The sequence below is a fragment of the Trachypithecus francoisi genome, unplaced genomic scaffold (genome assembly GCF_009764315.1).
Source record: "Trachypithecus francoisi isolate TF-2019V2 unplaced genomic scaffold, Tfra_2.0 Lachesis_group12, whole genome shotgun sequence".
In the NCBI taxonomy this organism is placed as follows: Eukaryota; Metazoa; Chordata; class Mammalia; order Primates; family Cercopithecidae; genus Trachypithecus; species Trachypithecus francoisi.
In genome coordinates this window covers 71,920,500-71,941,754 of record NW_022681457.1, presented here as the reverse complement: position 1 = coordinate 71,941,754, position 21,255 = coordinate 71,920,500, and the positions used below count along the sequence as shown (strand labels likewise).

The 21,255-nt window shown below is 39.3% G+C and overlaps 1 protein-coding gene across 10 annotated transcripts in view; it reads right to left on the bottom strand.

Moving 5' to 3' along the window:
- TUT4 (terminal uridylyl transferase 4) overlaps nucleotides 1-21,255 on the bottom strand; it is a 132,552-nt gene that overhangs the window by 13,499 nt on the left and 97,798 nt on the right. For all 10 annotated transcript variants that reach the window (XM_033226358.1, XM_033226354.1, XM_033226360.1 and 7 more), the window contains 5 exons: nucleotides 8,401-8,478; nucleotides 8,081-8,258; nucleotides 7,767-7,814; nucleotides 7,597-7,679; nucleotides 604-719 (listed from right to left, as the gene is read on the bottom strand). In XM_033226358.1, the coding sequence (XP_033082249.1) occupies nucleotides 604-719; nucleotides 7,597-7,679; nucleotides 7,767-7,814; nucleotides 8,081-8,258; nucleotides 8,401-8,478 (503 nt within the window). The remainder of the gene's footprint in view (nucleotides 1-603; nucleotides 720-7,596; nucleotides 7,680-7,766; nucleotides 7,815-8,080; nucleotides 8,259-8,400; nucleotides 8,479-21,255) is intronic.

Below are 21,255 nucleotides of genomic sequence, written 5' to 3'. Positions count from 1 at the left end.
ACAGTTCCCAACACATAGTTGGTGTCAATAAATGCTTCTTCATTTAAAAAAAAAGACAAAACTGGCTGGCACGGTGACTCACGCCTGTAATCCCAGCAATTTGGGAGGCCAAGGTGGTGGATCACCAGGTCAGGAGTTTGAGACCAGCCTGGCCAACATTGGTGAAACCCCGTCTCTACTAAAGATACTAAAAATTAGCCAGGCATCGTGGTGCGCGCCTGTAATCTCAGCTACTTGGGAGGCTGAGGCAGGAGAATCACTTGAACCCAGGAGGCAGAGGTTACAGTGAGCCGAAATCACACCATTGCACTCCAGCCTGGGCGACAGGGCTTGATGCCATCTCAAAAAACAAACAAAAACAAAAACAAAACAACAAAAAACTGAGTGAATTAATGAATAAATGAACAAATGAATGTTAGAAGATACTATTATACCACGTACAAATCTTACGCTATTACAAAATTCCACTCAAATGAACATTTACCTTAGGTATAACTAAATACCCTAAACTTTCTCACTTAAACATTTCTGAACATAATTATAGCTACAAATTGGCCTCTCATTTATTTTCCTCAAAATGTTGATAAATATTCATTTGCCAACCTTTTCCTTTTAGGGCAGTCTTTCATGTAGTGGCCTATTTTTCCACACACACGGCAACATCTATCATTGGGAGCCAGTTCTCCATCTGTTAATACTCTGGAATCAAAGAAGTACTCCTAGGGAGAAAATGCAATTTTACTAGGAGGAATCACTATAAAACTTTTGAATCCAAATGGAAAGAAGACCAAGATGCAAACATGGTTTATTTTTACAAAGAAAATAATAGCAACAAATGTTTCACTGTAAATAAAACCCATGATATGAAAATAAGATTCACAATCATCATCATCACAGTTGCTAATAGTACTAACCAAGTTACATCCTTACACAAAGATGCTACAGATGAATAAGAAAAGTCTCAATAAAGTAGATACTATTTTCATCCTCATTTTACAGATGGGGAAACTGATTCAGGAGTTCAAGTCATTTGCCCATAGAAAAAAAGAGGTTAAGTCTCAGATAAAAGATGTAGAGCTAAGTCCATCTCACAACAAAACTCATGCTTTCTGCTATATTGGGCTACTTTGGGAAAGGAATTATTCTCTGTACAAAATTGCCTGTAGGCTGGGTGCAGTGACTCATGCCTGTAATCCCAACACTTAGGGAGGCCGAGGTGGAGGGATCACCTGAGGGGAGTTCAAGACCAGCCTGGCCAACATGGTGAAACCCCGTCTCTACTAAAAACACAAAAATTAGCTGAGCACGGTGGTGTGTGCCTGTAGTCCCAGCTATTCAAGAGGAAGAGACAGGAGAGCTGCTTGAATCCGGAAGTGGAGGTTGCAGTGAGTCAAGATCGTGCCACTGCACTCCAGTCTGGGTGACACAGCGAGACAAAAAAAGTCTGTAGTCCCAGCTACTCAGGAGGCTGAGATGGGAGGACCACCCAAGGCCAGGAGTTTGAGGCTGTAGTACATAATGACTGTGCCTATGAACAGCCACTACACTCCAGCCTAGATGAAGTAGTGAGACTCTGTCTCCAAAAACTAAAAATACATAAGTAAATAACAACAAAAAAAGCAATTCTCTGGTTTATGTGAAATATGATTGGATTTAATACAGCTTTTTAAGAACATGTAACATGTATTATGTAAAGAGGAACAGACCTAAAGAAAAGGTAGGGAACTAAGAAGAAGTAAATAATTTTCCCAAGTCTTAGAACCAGACTTATTTCTGCTTTATCTTTGCACCATGCTTATCCTTCTAAACTTTAGCTTAGTTTTGCACTGTCACAAAGACTAGTTGGTCCTAATGGTGTCCATCCTTCTGGAAGGCAAGAGAACATGTCCACTTAGCTGTTTTCACATTTACCTAAACTCAAGGATAAAAGTATACCAGACATGCCCAATAGGACGGCTATAGCTTTAAAAAGACAATAACAAGTATTGGTGAGGATGTAGAAAAACTAGAACACATATGTATTGCTGGTGGGAATGTAAAGTAGCACAGCCACTTTAGAAAACAGTTCCTTGAAAAGTTAAACATAAATTTATCAAAATGACACAGCAATCACACTATTAAGTATATACCAAGAGAAATAAAAACATATATTCTCACAAAAATTTGCACACAAATATTCACAACAGCATTATTCATAATAGCCAAAAAGTAGAAACAACTCAAATGTCCAACAACTGATGAATGGATAATGAAATGTGGTGTATCCATAAAATGGAGTATTTTTCAGCCATAAAAGGGAATGAAGTATTGATACATGGTACAGCATGAAGGAACTTTGAAAACACCATGCTAAATGAAATAAGCCAGTTTCAAAATGTCACATATCATATCATTTAACTTATATGAAATGTCCAAAATAGGCAAATCTACAGAGACAAAAAGTGGATTAGTGGTTTGAGAAGAGGGGAAGACAGGGGATAAGAACTGACTGCTAATGAGGACAAGAGTTTATTTTAGAGAAGATAAAAATGTTCTAAAATTAAATTGTGGGGATGGTTGCACAATCCTGTATATATATTAAAAACCACTGAATTGCACAATGAGTTGTATATAATGTGAACTCTATTCCAATGAAGCTGTTTGGTTTGGTTTTATTTGGTTTTTTAGAGACAGCATCTCGCTGTGTTGGCCAGGCTGGTCTTGAACTCCTGGCCTCAAACGATCTTCCTGACCTGGTCTTCCAAAGTAACAGACTGCAGGCATGAGCCACCATGCCCATCCTGTTGTTTTTTTTTTTTTTTTTAAGACGAAAGATACAATTCTTCATTACTACTGATAAATCAATGTAGCTAATTAAAATCATCATCCTATTTTTTGCCAGGACAACACAAAGGTCTTAATTCACCCAGCTGCTTAAGACAGAAACCTAAGAAGCGTCCTGAACTTGTTCTCTTTCACCCATCACTTCTAATTAATGACCAAGTTGTATACATTCTATTGCTGAATATCTCTTGAATCCACTTTTCTCTATCCTTCCACCCCAGTTAGGGTGGCCTACACCTGAGGTCAGCAAACTTATTCTGTAAAGAGTCAGGTAGTACATCTTTTAGGTGTTGTGACAAAATTAAAGATGTAATATAGGTACTTACATAATGAGAGAAAGCAAATTTCCACAAAAAAATTTTATTGAAGAAATGTTAAATATGCTAATAGTAATAATTAGATATAATCTTCTGTAATATAAGTTTACTACTAAGAAGAACAGAATTATTTTGGAGGGAGATGATAGTTCACTCAATTAGGGTTCAAAGTTAGTGTTCCCTATCATTAAAACTGAGAGCAACTGTTCATCTGTAAATGCTGATCTGCAAAGATATTTTATGTATTTTAACTGAAAATGCTTTTCACAGATGAAGATTCAGAGTAGACAGAATAATCTAGAGTACATATGTAAGAACTAATCTTTCATAAAGGAGAGATACCTACAGATGCAGGTAGATTTGTAGATCTAATAGCAGAAAGCTAAAGGACTACTTATTTGATACTATGTACTGTCTCAGAGGAAAAGCATCCACTGGAGTGAGAAGGGCAGAGGTAAAAGGTGGGACAAAGTGCAGTGCATACAGCACTTCTTTTTTTTTTGAGACAGAGTCTCACTCTGTCACCCAGGCTGGAGTGCAGTGGCGCAATCTCAGCTCACTGCAACCTCCGCCTACCAGGTTCAAGCGATTCTCCTGCCTCAGCCAAGCTGTGACTACAGGCACACACCACCACTCCCGGCTAATTTTTTTTTTTTTGTATTTTTAGTAGAGACAAGATTTCACCACGTTGACCAGGCTGGTCTCGAACTCCTGACCTTGTGATCTGCCCGCCTCAGCCTCCCAAAATGCTGGGATTACAGATGTGAGCCACCACACCCGGTCAACATACTGCATTTTGAGTAAAATAGGTAAATTTGAAATAGTTCTAATAGAATAGGAGCTAAAGGTAACTAAACAAATATGACTGTCACACAGTACTGAAAGTCCAGTGGAGGCTGGTCAATGTTTATGACTATACTATATACTTAAAACTGTCTAGCTTTTTGACTTTTTTCCATTAGTGTACAGCTACCCAAGGACAGGCACATGATGGATAGCTGAGTTCATATAAGGCACAATACAGAAGAGTGCACAGGAAGGACTGCGGCACAAAGGAATTCAAGGTATATGTTAGGTGGCCAGGCACAGTGGCTCACACCTGTAATCCCAGCACTTTGGGAGGCCGAGGTGAGCAATCGTTTGTGACCAGTCTGGCCAGCATAGTGAAATCCTATCTCTACTAAAAATACAAAAATTATCTGGGCATGGTGGCTGCACCTGTAAATCCAGCTACTAGGGAGGCCAAGGCAGGAGGATTGCTTCAACCTGGGTGGTGGAGGCTGTAGTGAGCTGGGATAGCACCACTGCACTCCAGCATGGGTGACAGAGTGAGACTCCATCTCAAAAAAAAAAAAAAAAACCACCACCAACAGTATATGCTAGAGAGCAGAGAAAATCTAAGTTAAATGGGAAGAAAAATGACAGAAGACAGCTGATGGATATGGACAAAATGGGTCAACATATAGGAGAACATAATGATGTAGAAAAATAACTGAAAGAACAAGAAAGATGAAAGAACATGAAATATACTTATCTTTATCTTTCATTAATTTAGGGAAATAAGGCAAATCTATCTTGCATACTGTTATAATCTCAGTAACTAGGAGTGAAATAGGTATGAAGTACAAGCACGAAAGACTATATACAAGGATATTTTCGACCATACAGGTTGAGTATCCCTTATCCGAAATGTTTGAGATCAGAAGTGTTTCGGATTTTGGAATAGTTGCATTATATTTATACCAGCTGAGCATCCCAAATCAGAAAATCTGAAATCTCAAATGCTCCGTATGAGCATTTCCTTTGAGGGTCATGTCAGTGCTCAGTAATTTTCAGGCTTTAGATTTGGGATGCTTAACCTGTGTTAAGTTGTAACACTGATACAAGGAAGATAACCTAAATGTCCATCAAAAGAAGTTAGATAAGCTAGTATATCCAAATTATGGAATACTATATAGTGACTTTTGAAAGAGATAAAGTAAATCGAAAAATGATTAGCAGACTCATGGGCAGACTCATTAGCAGACCCCTTCTGCTAGGCCCCAAATGGCATTCAAGACCAAAGATTTTGACATCTATATATAATTATAATAAATTGCATTATTAAGAATTACTAAAAATTTGTATGCATAAACTAAAATGGGCACACTTCCAGTTTACTGAGGACTCTAATTTAGTATTCTGCTAAAAAGTCTCAGCCAGGCACAGTGGCTCACGCCTGTAATCCTAGCACTTTGGGAGGCTGAGGTGGGTGGATCGCCTAAGGTCAGGAGTTCAAAACCAGCCTGACCAACATGGCGAAACCCCGTCTTTAGTAAAAATACAAAATTAGCTGGGCATAGTGGCATATGCCTGTAATCATAGCTACTTGCGAGGCTGAGGCAGGAGAATCGCTTGAACCTGGGAGGCAGAGGTTGCAGTGCACTGAGATTGTGCCATTGCACTCCAGCCTGGGAAACAAGAGCGAGACTCCATCTCAAAAAAAAAAAAAAAAAAGGTCACTACATGGGGCTGAGCATGGTGGCTCATGCCTGAAATCTCAGCACTTGAGGAGGCAAAGGCAGGAGGATCACTTGAGCCCAGGTGTCCAAGGCTGCAGTGAGCTATGATCACACCACTGCACTCCAGCCTGGGGATGAGAGCAAGACCTTATATCAAAAAAACAAAAATAAACAAAAAGGTCTGACTGCATGCAACACTGTGAGGTTCCTACTGAACATATGCATATATAAACACAAACAGTTGAATTCCTCACAATTCTCAGGTAAAATGCTTTATGAGTGTATCATCATAGGTGTTTTGGTCTGTTTTTCACTGTTTCTATTTCAATTAAATTAGTCAAATTAGGCCAAATGCAGTGGTTCACGCCTGTAATCCCAGCAGTTTGGGAGGCCAAGGCAGGTGGATCATGAGGTCAGGAGATTGAGACCATCCTGGTCAACATGGTGAAACCTCGCCTCTACTAAAAATATAAAAATTAGCTGGGCGTGGTGTCGGGCACCTGTGGTCCCTGCTACTCAGGAGGCTGAGGCAGAAGGATCGCTTGAACCCAGGAGGTGGAGGTTGCAGTGAGCCGAGATCGTGCCACTGCACTCCAGCCTGGTGACAGAGCAAGACTCCGTCTCAAAAAAAAAAAAAAAAAAAAAAAAAAAAATTGTTTCATTTTCCTTTTTTCAGTCATTTTGTTTTTACTTTTTTTTACATTTTCAAATTTTACTCTTACTTTATTTGTCTCCATTGTAATTATTATCACCCCATAACAGGATAGAAAACAAAAGTATCTGAGAACCAGTGCTCCAAGGGAAAATAAGACCTCTCTGCTTTTCTTATTCTACCCCCAAGAAAGAAGACACCTGAAATTGGACTGAACAAGTTCAAGAACATTCACTATGCAATGTAAATGCATGTTTGTTGTGATGGTTAATACTGAATGTCAATTTGACTGGACTGAAGCATACAAACTACTAATCCTAGGCATGTCTGTTGGGTGTTGCCAAAAGAGATTACCATTTGAGTCACTGGGCTGGGGAAGGCACATGCGCCCTTAATCTGGTGGGCATAATTTAATCATAATTTAATCATCTTCCAGTGAATACAAGGCAAGTTCTTCAGTTTTGGGACTTGGACTGGCTCTCCTTGCCCCTCAGCTTGCAGACACTCTATTATGGGACCTTGTGATCATGTAAGTTAATTCTTTATAAACTCCTATATATATGTGCTTGTGTGTCTGTGTATATATTTAATAGGATATATATATCCTATTAGCTCTGTCCCTCTAAGAGAACCCTAATACATTTGTTCTATTTCTTGAGATTTCTTCTAAGTCTCTTGCTCTGAAGCTGAAACCTCCTGTAGTCTCCCTAACCATAAGAAAGCAGGTAAAAACCAGAGTGAGACCAAGAGGAATGTGTGACACTCGCCCACCCAATTCAGGCAGAAGAAAACTTCTCTGTTCCATGCCACCTAATTCAGCTTACCAAAGCTATACAAAAATCAGAGAAGCCCCAACAAATAATAAAACATTTCTTTGGTTTTGTCTTCTATGTGTGCATTTTCATCAAGATTTCTGGAGATAAAAGAGGGACAATGAGCAGCACCTAAAATTCAACAATCCAGAGTCTTGACTATCTATTCTCATTCACTCAGCAAATGCTTATTTGGTACGTCCAATGCGCCAGACACTATGTATGTACTGGAAATAGAAAGGTGAACCTTACAGACATGAATCCTGTCTTCATGGGGTTTACAGTCTAGTGGAAAATACAGAATTTAACAAATAGTTTAAACAAATAAAATTTTGAAAATATGTATCTCATTATGGACTATGCAGTAAGAAAAAATATACAAAGCTATGACCATCTCTTTCTCTGTATCTAACATCAATTTGGAAACAGGATTAAGTTTCTTTTCTACTTAAAAAAAGAAAAGATTCTCAATTCATATAATGTAAACTCACAGCTTCTCTGCCAATGAGTGGATAAAAAGGGGTACCAAAAAGTTTCCTTCCATTGATGAATGCTTTCATGATGAAATTGGTCACTATTAAAGAAAGAAGAAAACAATAAAGATGCAGACATTAATGAGTCAGAGTTTTAAAATCAGAGAATCTCTATATTTAAAACTTACTTTTTCTAGAAACTCCAGCACCAAGGTTATGATTCAAGTCAAAAGGGTCTATAAAAGAAATACATCAATGATTAAGAATTACATTCACTGTACCATAAAAATATACTCAGAAGTCATTGCCAAAGTCTAATACTTATATGTACTAAGACTACACAAACCAGCAAATTCTTCCTCTAAAATTACAGATTAAAGGATGAAAACTGATAAAAATCTAGAGGAAGAATCTTCCAAATCCTAATGTATTTCAGTTTTCCCCTCAATTTCCTTGACCAAATTTTGGTTGCTCCTGAATTAGTATCAGCTTAAATGATTACCTTCAATTGCAATGCACTTAGAAGTCCACTGCTTCTCGAAAGTTGTCAACAGCTTTTTCTGCCGAATGCTAATTACATATTCCTTGAAATCAAACTCTTCAGTATAGAAACGAAGCAGTCCCAACCAAAGCTCCCCTAATGATTCTGTGTTCTTTCCAAGTGAAGGTAAACGTTTTTTCTACATATAAAAAAATGAAATGAACAATGTCTATACAGTACTATCCAAAATATGGACAGCAAATTCAAGTAAAATTATTAAATTATACAAATGTTAGCATATATCAGTGAGCATTCTAGAACATAGACTATTTTAAAATTACCAGTTCTTCTGTTTTATCAAAGAAAAAAGCATTCCATCCATCAACCATTCTCTGTGGAATCTGTTTTCCATCAAAGATCTGCATAAAAAAATTAATTGTATCATTAGATTTCAAGTGATCCAACCCAAAGGCCCAAATACTCTAATACCATTTTAGAATTTACCTATAAGACACACTAAAATACTTCTTCCAAAAAGAACGTATCAGGATGATGGTATAATTTGATGCCAAGAAATTAACGAATAAAACGTACCTGAAAGACCAAAGCTGGAAATGGATGTCTTAAGAGAATCAAACTCCAAATGATACATTTGATGTTACCTGATGTTACCTACTTAGACTATCAAAACATATCCAGTACAAGAATAATGAAGCAAAACTAAAAAAAGAAACAGCAGTTATGATGAACAGCAGTTTCATAAAAGGATCACAGATGTAAAAATACAAAATAGATAACACCTACTGATGGTGCACCCAAAGGAAGTCAACAGAACTGTTTTGGGACCTAGTACCTTTAATCATTTATCTGTATCAGATAAGGCTAAAAAGCAACTAGACAATCATTTTGTAAAAATAAAAAATTAGGGCCGGGCACGGTGGCTCATGCCTGTAACCCCAGCACTTTGGGAGGCCGAGGAGGGTAGATCATGAGGTCATAAGTTTGAGACCAGCCCGGCCAACATGGTGAAACCCAGTCTCTACTAAAGATACAAAAAATTAGCTGGGTGCAGTGGCACATGCCTGTAATCCCAGCTACTCGGGAGACTGAGGCAGGAGAAATGCTTGAACCCAGAAGGCAGAGGCTGCAGTGAGCCAAGATCACGCCACTGCACTCCAGTCTGGGCGACAGGGCAAGACTCTGTCTCACCAAAAAAACAAAACAAAAAAGGAAAATTAGGAAGCTTTCCCTTACATTTTGATAAAGATTATAAACTTTATTAATTATGAATAATAATTTGCTGTCTTAAGGAGAAGAAAAAAGGAGAAAAAATGCTATTTTCACAAGAAAAGTATCCCGTAAGATGTCTGTGTAACTGACTTCCACAAGTAATTGAGACTTTTATTCTAAAGGAGGCTTAAGAAAGAGATGCAATAAAGAAGGAAGGTGCAATAGATTCAGTCAGCAGAGCCGATTTCTAGCCTCTATCCTGAGAAATAGTGATTCTCGGCAAGACAATCCTCTCCCTAAGTGTCCAGTTTTCCCAGTGAAAATAAGAAAAGGCTACACAAATTAGTCAGTCAGTAGTTTATAAATGGAGAAAATATACCACACCACTTTCTCTTTACCCTCCACCCTGAGTAATGGGTCCCAGAATATAATTAAACCACAATACCACTTAAATCCACTAGTTAAGGTGGGCCTGGGCCCAATGGTCATTTCAATTTTTGATGTGACAGTGATTTATAAAATTAACTACATGTCTGGCCCCTACAATTTTATTCTCAGATTTAACTTATTTGTGGGTAAGGACTATGGCTTATCTCTGAAACCCAGAACCCTACCAGACCAAAGCCATGAAGAGAACACTTAATACATGTTTGTTGAATGACTATATTTACTACATAAGTATGTTACACAGAAATCAAGTTTCCAGGGACTAGGACTAATAAGTTGCTTTTTTACATTTACATAGTACTTAAACAGATACAGTTTACCAAAAGTCATCTAGCACATATTCTGCCATTTCATAAAACAAAAAGTGAAAGACTGAGGCCGGGTGCAGTGGCTCATGCCTGTAATCCCAGCACAAAGTTTGGGAGGCTGAAGCAGGCGGAACACCTGAGGTCAGGAGTTCAAGACCAGACTGGCTAACATGGCGAACCCCATCTCTACTAAAAATACAAAAAATTGGCTGGGCGTGGTGGCTCGTGCTTGTAGTCCCAGCTACTTGGGAGGCTGAAGCAGGACAATCTCTTGAACCCAGGAGATGGAGGTTGCAGTGAGGTGAGATTGCGCCATTACACTCCAGCCTGGGTGACAGAGCAAGACTCTGCCTCAAAAAAAAAAAAGTCAACTACAGCTATTAATATCTGAAACAAAAGACACAGGATCTCTGACCTCAAGAAAGAAGATAAAGGGGCTGACGTGTAATATTTCACCCTTAAAGATTCAGACGCTATTATAGGTATTTCATGTTTTGTAAACAGATTTATTTGCTAGATATTAAAATGAACAAACTATCTCTTTAGAACCCTGTTTTCAGATAATTCATAATTCTGAGTAACAACAATCCAACTCTTTAGATCTTGATTGTTTTTAAGAGATTTCATACTTTTCAGTAATATCCATGATCCAACCCAATTATGTTGGCTGATAACACAGTGGAGTAGGTCTGTGGGCCTTGGAAAGTTAATCATCACTCATTTTGCCTATTCTTTTGAATTCTCATGTTTCACTGTTTTTAATTCTCCCCACTCTGTTTCAGCCCTTAGAAGCACTAATGCTATCCACTTTTACACATACACACACACACACACACACTCTCTCACTCTCTCTCTCTCCCTCTCCCTATCTGTTCTCTCTCATTCAACACGAATCATTCCTCATTCAGCACTTAGTCCTCCCTCTAATCATATTATAAGGATAACCAAATAAGTCAATCATATTTATGTAAAGAACGACCCTAAACATTTCCACATTTCTTATATATTGTGATATTCTAATATGTACTGCTATACTCATATTGCATTTTTCTTCTTAGACAGAGTCTCGCTCTGTCACCCAGGCTAGAGCTCAGTGGCACAATCTCAGCTCACTGCAACCTCCACCTCGCCAGTTCAAGCCATTCTCGTGCCTCAGCCTCCCAAGTAGCTGGGATTACAGGCATGTGCCACCATGCCTAGCTAATTTTTGTTATTTTTTAGTAGAGACGAGGTTTCACCATATTGGCCAGGCTGGTCTCAAACTCCTGACCTCAAGTGATCTACCCACCTCGGCCTCCCAAAGTGCTGGATTACAGGCGTGAGCCACTGCGCCCAGCCTAACTTGTAATTTTTTAGTTGTGCTAAGATAAACAAAATATAAAATTTACCATCATAAGCATACAGTTCTGCGGCATAAGTATAGTCATACTGTCATGCTACCATCACCACCATCCATTCACAGAATACTTATCATCTGGTAAAACTAAAACTCTGTATTTATGAAACTATTACTTCCCATTTCTCCCTCCCTGATTCCCTGGCAACCACCATTCTATTTTCTGTCTCTATGAATTCGACTACTCTAGGTACTTCATATAAGTAGAATCAATTAGTATTTGTCTTTCTGTGACTGGATTATTTCACTTAGCATAATGTCCTCAAGGTTCATCCATTAAGTTGCAATTTTTAAGCTGATATGGATTAAAACCTTTTTTCATAAAATCATGTGTGAACACTCCCAAATCTCTTTTGGAATTAATTTTTATGTGAAAATTTGCATTTACTTATTATGATTTGCTAGGGTAGAGCAAAAATATTCTGCCTAGGACAGCTCCTTTCGACGCAAAGAACTTCGTATTGCTGACCATCAAAAAAATGCTCTTAGCTGTGCCTCAGTAATACCCAGCCACTTAAAGCTTAATTACAGCCAGGTGTGGTGGCTCGCGCCTGTAATCTCAGCACTTTGGGAGGCTGAGACAGGCAGATCACGAGGTTGATCGAGACCATCCTGGCTAACACGGTGAAACCCCGTCTCTACTAAAAATACAAAAAATTAGCCAGGCGCGGTAGTGGGCACCTGCAGTCTCAGCTACACGGGAGGCTGAGGCAGGAGAATGGGTGAACCCAGGAGGCGGAGCTTGCAGTGAGTCGAGATCGCGCCACTGCACTGCAGCCTGGGCGACAGAGTGAGACTCCGTCTCAAAAAAAAAAAAAGCTTAATCACAAATGGAGGCAGACATCATTAGCTTCTTTAAACATATCCTTACCCTTAAAAGATAATTGATGCCAATGGCCAATACTTAAATGATACCAGAGCAATGAACAATGAGGTCCCATATGACAACCATTTAAAAAGGCCAGAAACAAAAATCCATGTATCATCAGTCTATACATATCATGAAGTCCCCTGAAATCAAACCTCATTATGATGGGAAACAGTCCATGAACTGTCTCTCATTTGATCAATATTAAGCAGATGTCTGCTAAACAGATAATGAAAGAGTTTTTAAAGCTGAATATGGTAGTCCTACCTACATTTTTCCAATAATAATAGTAATAATGCTAATGATCATAAATCATAATAGTAAAAATAATAATAAAAGCAAGCACTGTTTATGAATGTCTATTTTAGCACCTACTACATTCAAAAGCATTCAATGTTTCTGTTCCTCATATCAACACTGAAATATTATCATTATTACATTTTTAATGATGATGAAACTCAGACATGCAGATTGTTGAAGGCCAAAATGTTAGAATTAGGATTCCGACTAGTTACCTCTAGCTCTAAATACCATGCCTTGCTATTTCTATTACTTCATGTAGTGACTCCTAATCCTTGTGTAAGGAGAGAATACAGAGAATCCACCAAGAAAATCAAATTTGTGGTCCATTTTTGTTAATCATAGTATTCTGGCAAAGTGGCAAATTATATTACCAGAGAATTAGTACATATGATCCCTATTTAAAGCCTAAACAATCATTAGAATAATAGAGTAGGCCGGGTGTGGTGGCTCATGCCTGTAATCCCAGCAGTCTGGGAGGCCCAGGCGGGCAGATCACGAGGTAAGGAGATCGAGACCATCCTGGCTAACACGGTGAAACCCCTTCTCTACTAAAAATACAAAAAAAGTAGCCAGATGTGGTGGCGGGCACCTGTAGTACCAGTTACTTGGGAGGCTGAGGCAGGAGAATGGCGTGAACCTGGGAGGAGGAGCTTCCAGTGAGCCGAGACGGTGCCACTGCACTCACTCCAGCCTGGGCAACAGAGCGAAGACTCTGTCTCAAAAAATAAATAAATAAATAAATAATAATAATAAGACAGTAATGCTGGCCTTGGCAGGCCTAATTATGGTAAATTTTAAATATCATCCAGTGAACAAATTTGTTAAAAAATAAATCACTCCTAGCCAGACTAATTAAGAAAAAAAGAGAAGGTATAAAAATTACTAACAACAGAAATGAAAGAGGTGACATCAATACATATCTCATGGACATTAAAAGAATAATAAAACAATACTATGAACTACAATTTTGATAACCTAGATGAAATGAACTAATTCCTTAAAAGACACAATATGCCAGCCAGGTGCGGTGGCTCACAGGTTGAGAAGAAATAAAACTGTTCATATACGACATGATAATCTATGCATAAAATCCAAATTGAAAAAATACTCCAAGAACTAATAAGCAATTATACCAAGTTTACAAGACACAAGATTAATATAAAAAATTCAAATACTTTCCTAGATACATGCAATGAACAAGTGGAATTTGAAATTAGAAATACAGTATCATTTACATCAGCATCAGAAAATGAAATACATAGGTATAAGTCTAACAAAATATGTACACGGTCTACATGAGGAAAAACCATAAAACTCTAATGAGCAAAATCAAAGAACTAAATAAATGGAGAGATACTCCATTATAATTGACTCAAAATTGTCAAGACTCAAAATTGTCTAGACCAAGTTCTTTCCAATTTGGTCTACAGGTTCAATTCAATCCCAATAAAAATTCTAGCAAGTCATTTTGTGAATATTGACAAACTGCTTTAAAGTTTACATAGAGAGGCAGAAGACAGAATAGCTAACACAATATTGAAGGAGAAGAACAAAGCTGGAAGACTGACGTAATCCAACCTCAAGACTTATTATAACGCTACTATAAATAAGAGAGTATGGCACTGGTGAAATAATAAATAAATCAATGGAACAGTAGAGGGCCCTAAAGTATATAAATATAGTTAACTGATCCTTAACAAAGGAGCAAAGACAATACAGTGGAGAAATAATATTCTTTTCAACAAATGGTACTGAAACAAATGAACATCCACATGCAAAACAATGAATCTAGGTATAGACCTTACACCCTTCACAAAAAATTAACTCTAAATGGGTCACAGACCCAAATGTAAAATAAATAAAACTCCTGGAAGAAAACACAAGAGAAAATCTATATGACCTTGAGTATAGTGATGTCTTCTTAGACACAACACCAAAGGCAAGAGCTATGAAATAAATAATTGACAAGATGGATTTCACTAAAATTGAAATTTTCTGCTCTGCAAAAGACAATGTCAAGGGAATGAAAAAACAAGCCACAGACATGGAGAACATAGCTGCAAAACACACATCTGATAAAGGACTATTATTCAAAATACACAAAGAACTCCTTAAACTCAACAGTAAGAAAATAACCTGTTTAAAGAATGGACCAAAGAACCTCACCAAAGAAGACATATGAATGGCAAAATAAGCATATGAAAAGATTTCCACATAATGTCATCAGGGAGATGCAAATTAAAATAACAATGGGCCAGGTGAGGTGGCTCACACTTGTAATCCCAGTACTTTGGGAGGCCAAAGCAGGCAACTTACTTGAGCCCAGAGTTCAAGACCAACCTGGGCAACATGGAAAAACCCTATCCCTATAAAACAAACAAAAATTAGCCAGGCATGGCAGCTCATGTCTGTAGTCCCAGCTACTTGGGAGGCTTATGTAGGAGGATCACTTGAGCCCAGGAAGAGGAGGCTGCAGTGAGTGGAGATTGCACCACTGTAATCTAGCCTGGGCAACAGAGCAAGACTCTCTTTCAAAAATAAATAGATAAATAAAACAAAATATTAGATTGATGCAAAAGAAATTGTGGTTTTGACATTAAAAGTAATCTCAACACTTTGGGAGGCCGAGGTGGACGTGAACTTAGGAGTTCGAGAACAGCCTGAGCAACATGGCAAAAACCCCGTCTCTACTAAATATATAAAAAATTAGCTGGGCTTGGTGGTGTGCACCCGTAGTCCCAGCTACTCAGGAGGCTGAGGTGGGAGAATCACCTTAGCCTGGGAAGTTGAGTCTGCAGAGAGCCATGACTGCACCACTACAGTCCGGCCTGGGCAGCAAAAAGAGTGAGACACTATCTTAAAAAAAAAAAGAGAGAGAGGGAGGGGAGGGAGGACGGACGGACAGACGGACGGATGATTATACACCTAAGAAAAGAAAGAAAGACTACTACACACCTAAGAGAATGGCCAAAATTCAGAACATGGACAAGTACTCAAACGCTGGGTGGTTGTGGAGCAACAGGAACTCACACACACTGCTGGTAGAAAGCAAACTGGGTACAGTCACTTTGGAAAACAGTTGGTCATTTCTTTCAAAACTAAACATATTCGTACATATGATTCAGCAATGTGACTCCTTCGTATTCACCCAAAAGACTTGAAAATTATGTCCATATAAAAACTTGCAGAGATGTTTATAACAGCTTTATTCATAAGAGCCAAAACTTGTAACACAGATGTTCTTCCACATGTGAATGAATAAACTGTAGGACATCCAAACAATGGAATATTACTGAGCACTAAAAAGAAATGACAGGCCAGGCGTGGTGGCTCATGCCTGTAATCCCAGCACATTGGGAGGCCGAGGCAAGTGGATCACCTGAGGTCAGATGTTAGAGACCAGCCTGGCAGGCCGGGCGCAGTGGCTCAAGCCTGTAATCCCAGCACTTTGGGAGGCCGAGACGGGCGGATCACGAGGTCAGGAGATCGAGACCATCCTGGCTAACACGGTGAAACCCCGTCTCTACTAAAAAATACAAAAAACTGGCCGGGCGCGGTGGCTCAAGCCTGTAATCCCAGCACTTTGGGAGGCCGAGACAGGCGGATCACGAGGTCAGGAGATCCAGACCATCCTGGCTAACACGGTGAAACCCCGTCTCTACTAAAAAATACAAAAAACTAGCTGGGCGAGGTGGCAGGCGCCTGTAGTCCCAGCTACTCGGGAGGCTGAGGCAGGAGAATGGCGTAAACCCGGGAGGCGGAGCTTGCAGTGAGCTGAGATCCGGCCACTGTACTCCAGCCTGGGCAGCAGAGCGAGACTCCATCTCAAAAAAAAAAAAAAAAAAAAATACAAAAAACTAGCCGGGTGAGGTGGTGGGCGCCTGTAGTCCCAGCTACTCGGGAGGCTGAGGCAGGAGAATGGCGTGAACCCAGGAGGCGGAGCTTGCAGTGAGCTGAGATCTGGCCACTGCACTCCAGCCTGGGTGACAGAGCGAGACTCCGTCTCAAAAAAAAAAAAAAGAGACCAGCCTGGCCAACATGGTGAAATCCCACTCTACTAAAAATACAAAACTCAGCTGGGTGTGGTGGTGCATGCCTGTAATCCCAGCTACTCAGGAGGCTTAGACAAGAGAATGGCTTTCATCGTTTGAACCCCGGAGGCGGAGGTTGCAGTGAGCTGAGATCGTGCCACTGCACTCCAGCCTGGGCAACAAAGCGAGACTCTGTCTCAAAAAAAAAAAAAAAAAAAAAAAAAAAAAGAAAAGAAAAGAAGGCCGGGCGCGGTGGCTCAAGCCTGTAATCCCAGCACTTTGGGAGGCCGAGATGGGCGGATCACGAGGTCAGGAGATCGAGACCATCCTGGCTAACACGGTGAAACCCCGTCTCTACTAAAAATACAAAAAACTAGCCGGGCGAGGTGGCGGGCGCCTGTAGTCCCAGCTACTCGGGAGGCTGAGGCAGGAGAATGGCGTAAACCCAGGAGGCGGAGCTTGCAGTGAGCTGAGATCCGGCCACTGCACTCCAGTCCGGGCGACAGAGCGAGACTCCGCCTCAAAAAAAAAAAAAAGAAAAAAAAAAAGGAAATGATAAAATAGATTTAGAGGTTCAACAGAAGAGTCTAAGCATTTAAAAATTTAAAAAAAGAAAAAGAAATGAGCTATCAAGTCATGAAAAGACATGGAGGAAATTTAAATACATATCACTGAGTGATGGAAGTCAATTTGAAAAGGCTACATACTATATGATTCCAACAATATGATATTCTGGAAAAGTCAAAACTATGAAGACAGCACAAAGATTAGTGGTTGCCAGGGGTTGAAGGGAGAATGACTAGGCAAAGTACAAAAAATTTTAAGGCATGGAAAATAGTCTGTATGATACTATTACAGCATATATTGACATATAATTGATTATGATAAAATGTATACATCATTATATATTGCCCAAACCCTTAGAATATACAACATTAAGAGTAAATGTTAATTGCAAACTATGGACTTGGGGTGATTATATGTCAATGTAGGTTCATCAGTTGTAAAAAATGTACCACTCTGGTGGGATTAATAATGGGGGAGGCTATGCATATGTGGGTACAGGAGGTATGTTGGGAACTCTTTACCATCCTCTCAATTTTGCTGTGAACTTAAAACAGCTCTGAACGAATACTTTTTTTTTGTTCTTTTAATTGTTTTTTTATATGTCTATACATATTTATTTTTACAGTAAATACATTTGTCTTATATATTTATTTTTTTTTTCAAAAAGCACTACTTGCAAGAGTAACCAGAAACTCTAAATATCTAGAAATAAATCTAACCAAATATATGTAATTATACAATCACGGTATGAAGAGAGTGAGAAAGAGAATTGTCTATTTTACTTTTCATGGGATACAATAAAACATTTATACATTAAATGTTTTCTGAAGGACCTAGGGCAACATTATACTATTCCGAGATTTTTTTTTTTTAATTATTATTATACTTTAAGTTCTAGGGTACATGTGCATAACGTGCAGGTTTGTTACATATGTATACTTGTGCCATGTTGGTGTGCTGCACCCATCAACTCGTCATTTACATCAGGTATAACTCCCAATGCAATCCCTCCCCACTCCCCATGATAGGCCCCGGTGTGTGATGTTCCCCTTCCTGAGTCCAGGTGATCTCATTGTTCAGTTCCCACCTATGAGTGAGAACATGCAGTGTTTGGTTTTCTGTTCTTGCGATAGTTTGCTGAGAATGATGGTTTCCAGCTGCATCCATGTCCCTACAAAGGACACAAACTCATTCTTTTTTATGGCTGCATAGTATTCCATGGTGTATATGTGCCACATTTTTTTGATCCAGTCTGTCACTGATGGACTTTTGGGTTGATTCCAAGTCTTTGCTATTGTGAATAGTGCCGCAATAAACATACGTGTGCATGTGTCTTTATAGAAGCATGATTTATAATCCTTTGGGTATATACCCAGTAATGGGATGGCTGGGTCATATGTTACTTCTAGTTCTAGATCCTTGAGGAATCGCCATACTGTTTCCCATAATGGTTGAACTAGTTTACAGTCCCACCAACAGTGTAAAAGTGTTCCTATTTCTCCACATCCTCTCCAGCACCTGTTGTTTCCTGACTTTTTAATGATTGCCATTCTAACTGGTGTGAGATGGTATCTCATTGTGGTTTTGATTTGCATTTCTCTGATGGCCGGTGATGATGAGCATTTTTTCATGTGTCTGTTGGCTGTATGAATGTCTTCTTTTGAGAAATGTCTGTTCATATCCTTTGCCCACTTTTTGATGAGGTTGTTTTTTTCTTGTAAATTTGTTTGAGTTCTTTGTAGGTTCTGGATATTAGCCCTTTGTCTGATGAGTAGATTGCAAAAATTTTCTCCCATTCTGTAGGTTGCCTGTTCACTCGGATGGTAGTCTCTTTTGCTGTGCAGAAGCTCTTTAGTTTAATTAGATCCCATTTGTCAATTTTGGCTTTTGTTGCCATTGCTTTTGGTGTTTTAGACATGAAGTCCTTGCCTATGCCTATGTCCTCAATGGTATTACCTAGGTTTTCTTCTAGGGTTTTTATGGTATTAGGTCTAACATTTAAGTCTCTAATCCATCTTGAATTAATTTTCATATAAGGAGTAAGGAAAGGATCCAGTTTCTGCTTTCTACTTATGGCTAGCCAATTTTCCCAGCACCATTTATTAAATAGGGAATCCTTTCCCCATTTCTTGTTTTTCTCAGGTTTGTCAAAGATCAGACGGCTGTAGATGTGCGGTATTATTTCTGAGGACTGTTCTATTCCATTGGTCTGTATCTCTGTTTTGGTACCAGTACCATGCTGTTTTGGTTACTGTAGCCTTGTAGTATAGTTTGAAGTCAGGTAGCGAGATGCCTACAGCTTTGTTCTTTTGACTTAGGATTGTCTTGGCAATGCGAGCTCTTTTTTGGTTCCATATGAACTTTAAAGCAGTTTTTTCCAATTCTGTGAAGAAACTCATTGGTCGCTTGATGGGGATGGCATTGAATCTATAAATTACCTTGGGCAGTATGGCCATTTTCACGATATTGATTCTTCCTATCCATGAGCATAGTATGCTCTTCCATTTGTTTGTGTTCTCTTTTATTTCACTGAGCAGTGGTTTGTAGTTCTCCTTGAAGAGGTCCTTTACATCCCTTGTAAGTTGGATTCCTAGGTATTTTATTCTCTTTGAAGCAATTGTGAATGGAAGTTCATTCATGATTTGGCTTTCTGTTTGTCTGTTACTGGTGTATAAGAATGCTTGTGATTATTGCACATTAATTTGGTATCCTCAGACTTTGCTGAAGTTTAAGGAGATTTTGGGCTGAGACGATGGGGTTTTCTTTTTTTTTTTTTTGAGACGGAGTCTCGCTCTGTTGCCCAGGCTGGAGTGCGGTGGCGTGATCTCCACTCACTGCAAGCTCTGCCTCCTAGGTTCACGCCATTCTCCTGCCTCAGCCTCCCGTGTAGCTGGGACTACAGGCGCCCGCCACCGCGCCCGGCTAATTTTTGTATTTTTAGTAGAGACAGGGTTTCACCGTGTTAGTCAGGATGGTCTCGATCTCCTGACCTCGTGATCCGCCTGTCTTGGCCCCCCAAAGTGCTGGGATTACAGGCGTGAGCCACCGTGCCCGGCCACGATGGGGTTTTCTAAATATACAATCATGTCATCTGCAAACAGGGACAATCTGACTTCTTCTTTTCCTAACTGAATACCCTTGATTTCTTTCACTTGCCTGATTGCCCTAGCCAGAACTTCCAACACTATGTTGAATAGGAGTGGTGAGAGAGGGCATCCCTGTCTTGTGCCAGTTTTCAAAGGGTATTTTTCCAGTTTTTGCCCATTCAGTATGATATTGGCTGTGGGTTTGTCATAAATAGCTCTTATTATTTTGAGATATGTTCCATCAGCACCGAATTTATTGAGCGTTTTTAGCATGAAGGGCTGTTGAATTTTGTCAAAGGCCTTTTCTGCATCTATTGAGATAATCATGTGGTTTTTGTCTTTGGTTCTGTTTATATGCTGGATTACGTTTATCGATTTGCGTATGTTGAACCAGCCTTGCATCCCAGGGATGAAGCCCACTTGATCATGGTGGATAAGCTTTTTGATGTGCTGCTGGATCTGGTCTGCCACTATTTTATTGAGGATTTTTGCATCGATGTTCATCAGGGATATTGGTCTAAAATTCTCTTTTTTTGTTGTGTCTCTGCCAGGCTTTGGTATCAAGATGATGTTGGCCTCATAAAATGAGTTAGGGAGGATTCTGAAAAAATACTTTAAACACACACCCAAATATACATCACCCAGCACAGATTCAGCAACTTAAATCTTTGGCTAGGAAAGGATTTAAACAAAAATTTAAAATTTTTATTTCCCATCCACTGTTTAAAAGAGGGAAGGAAATGCTGGTAAAAACATATATATTCATTAGAACTTCTTAAAACTTACTAAGGCTATCTGACACCTACTATATGGCTTATAATTTTGTGATTTTTCTCTTTTTTTTTGAGATGGAGTCTCCCTCTCTGTCACCAGGCTGGAGTGCAGTGGTGTGATCTCAGCTCACTGCAATCTCCACCTCCCGAGTTCAAGCGATTCTCCTGCCTCAGCCTCCTGAGTAGC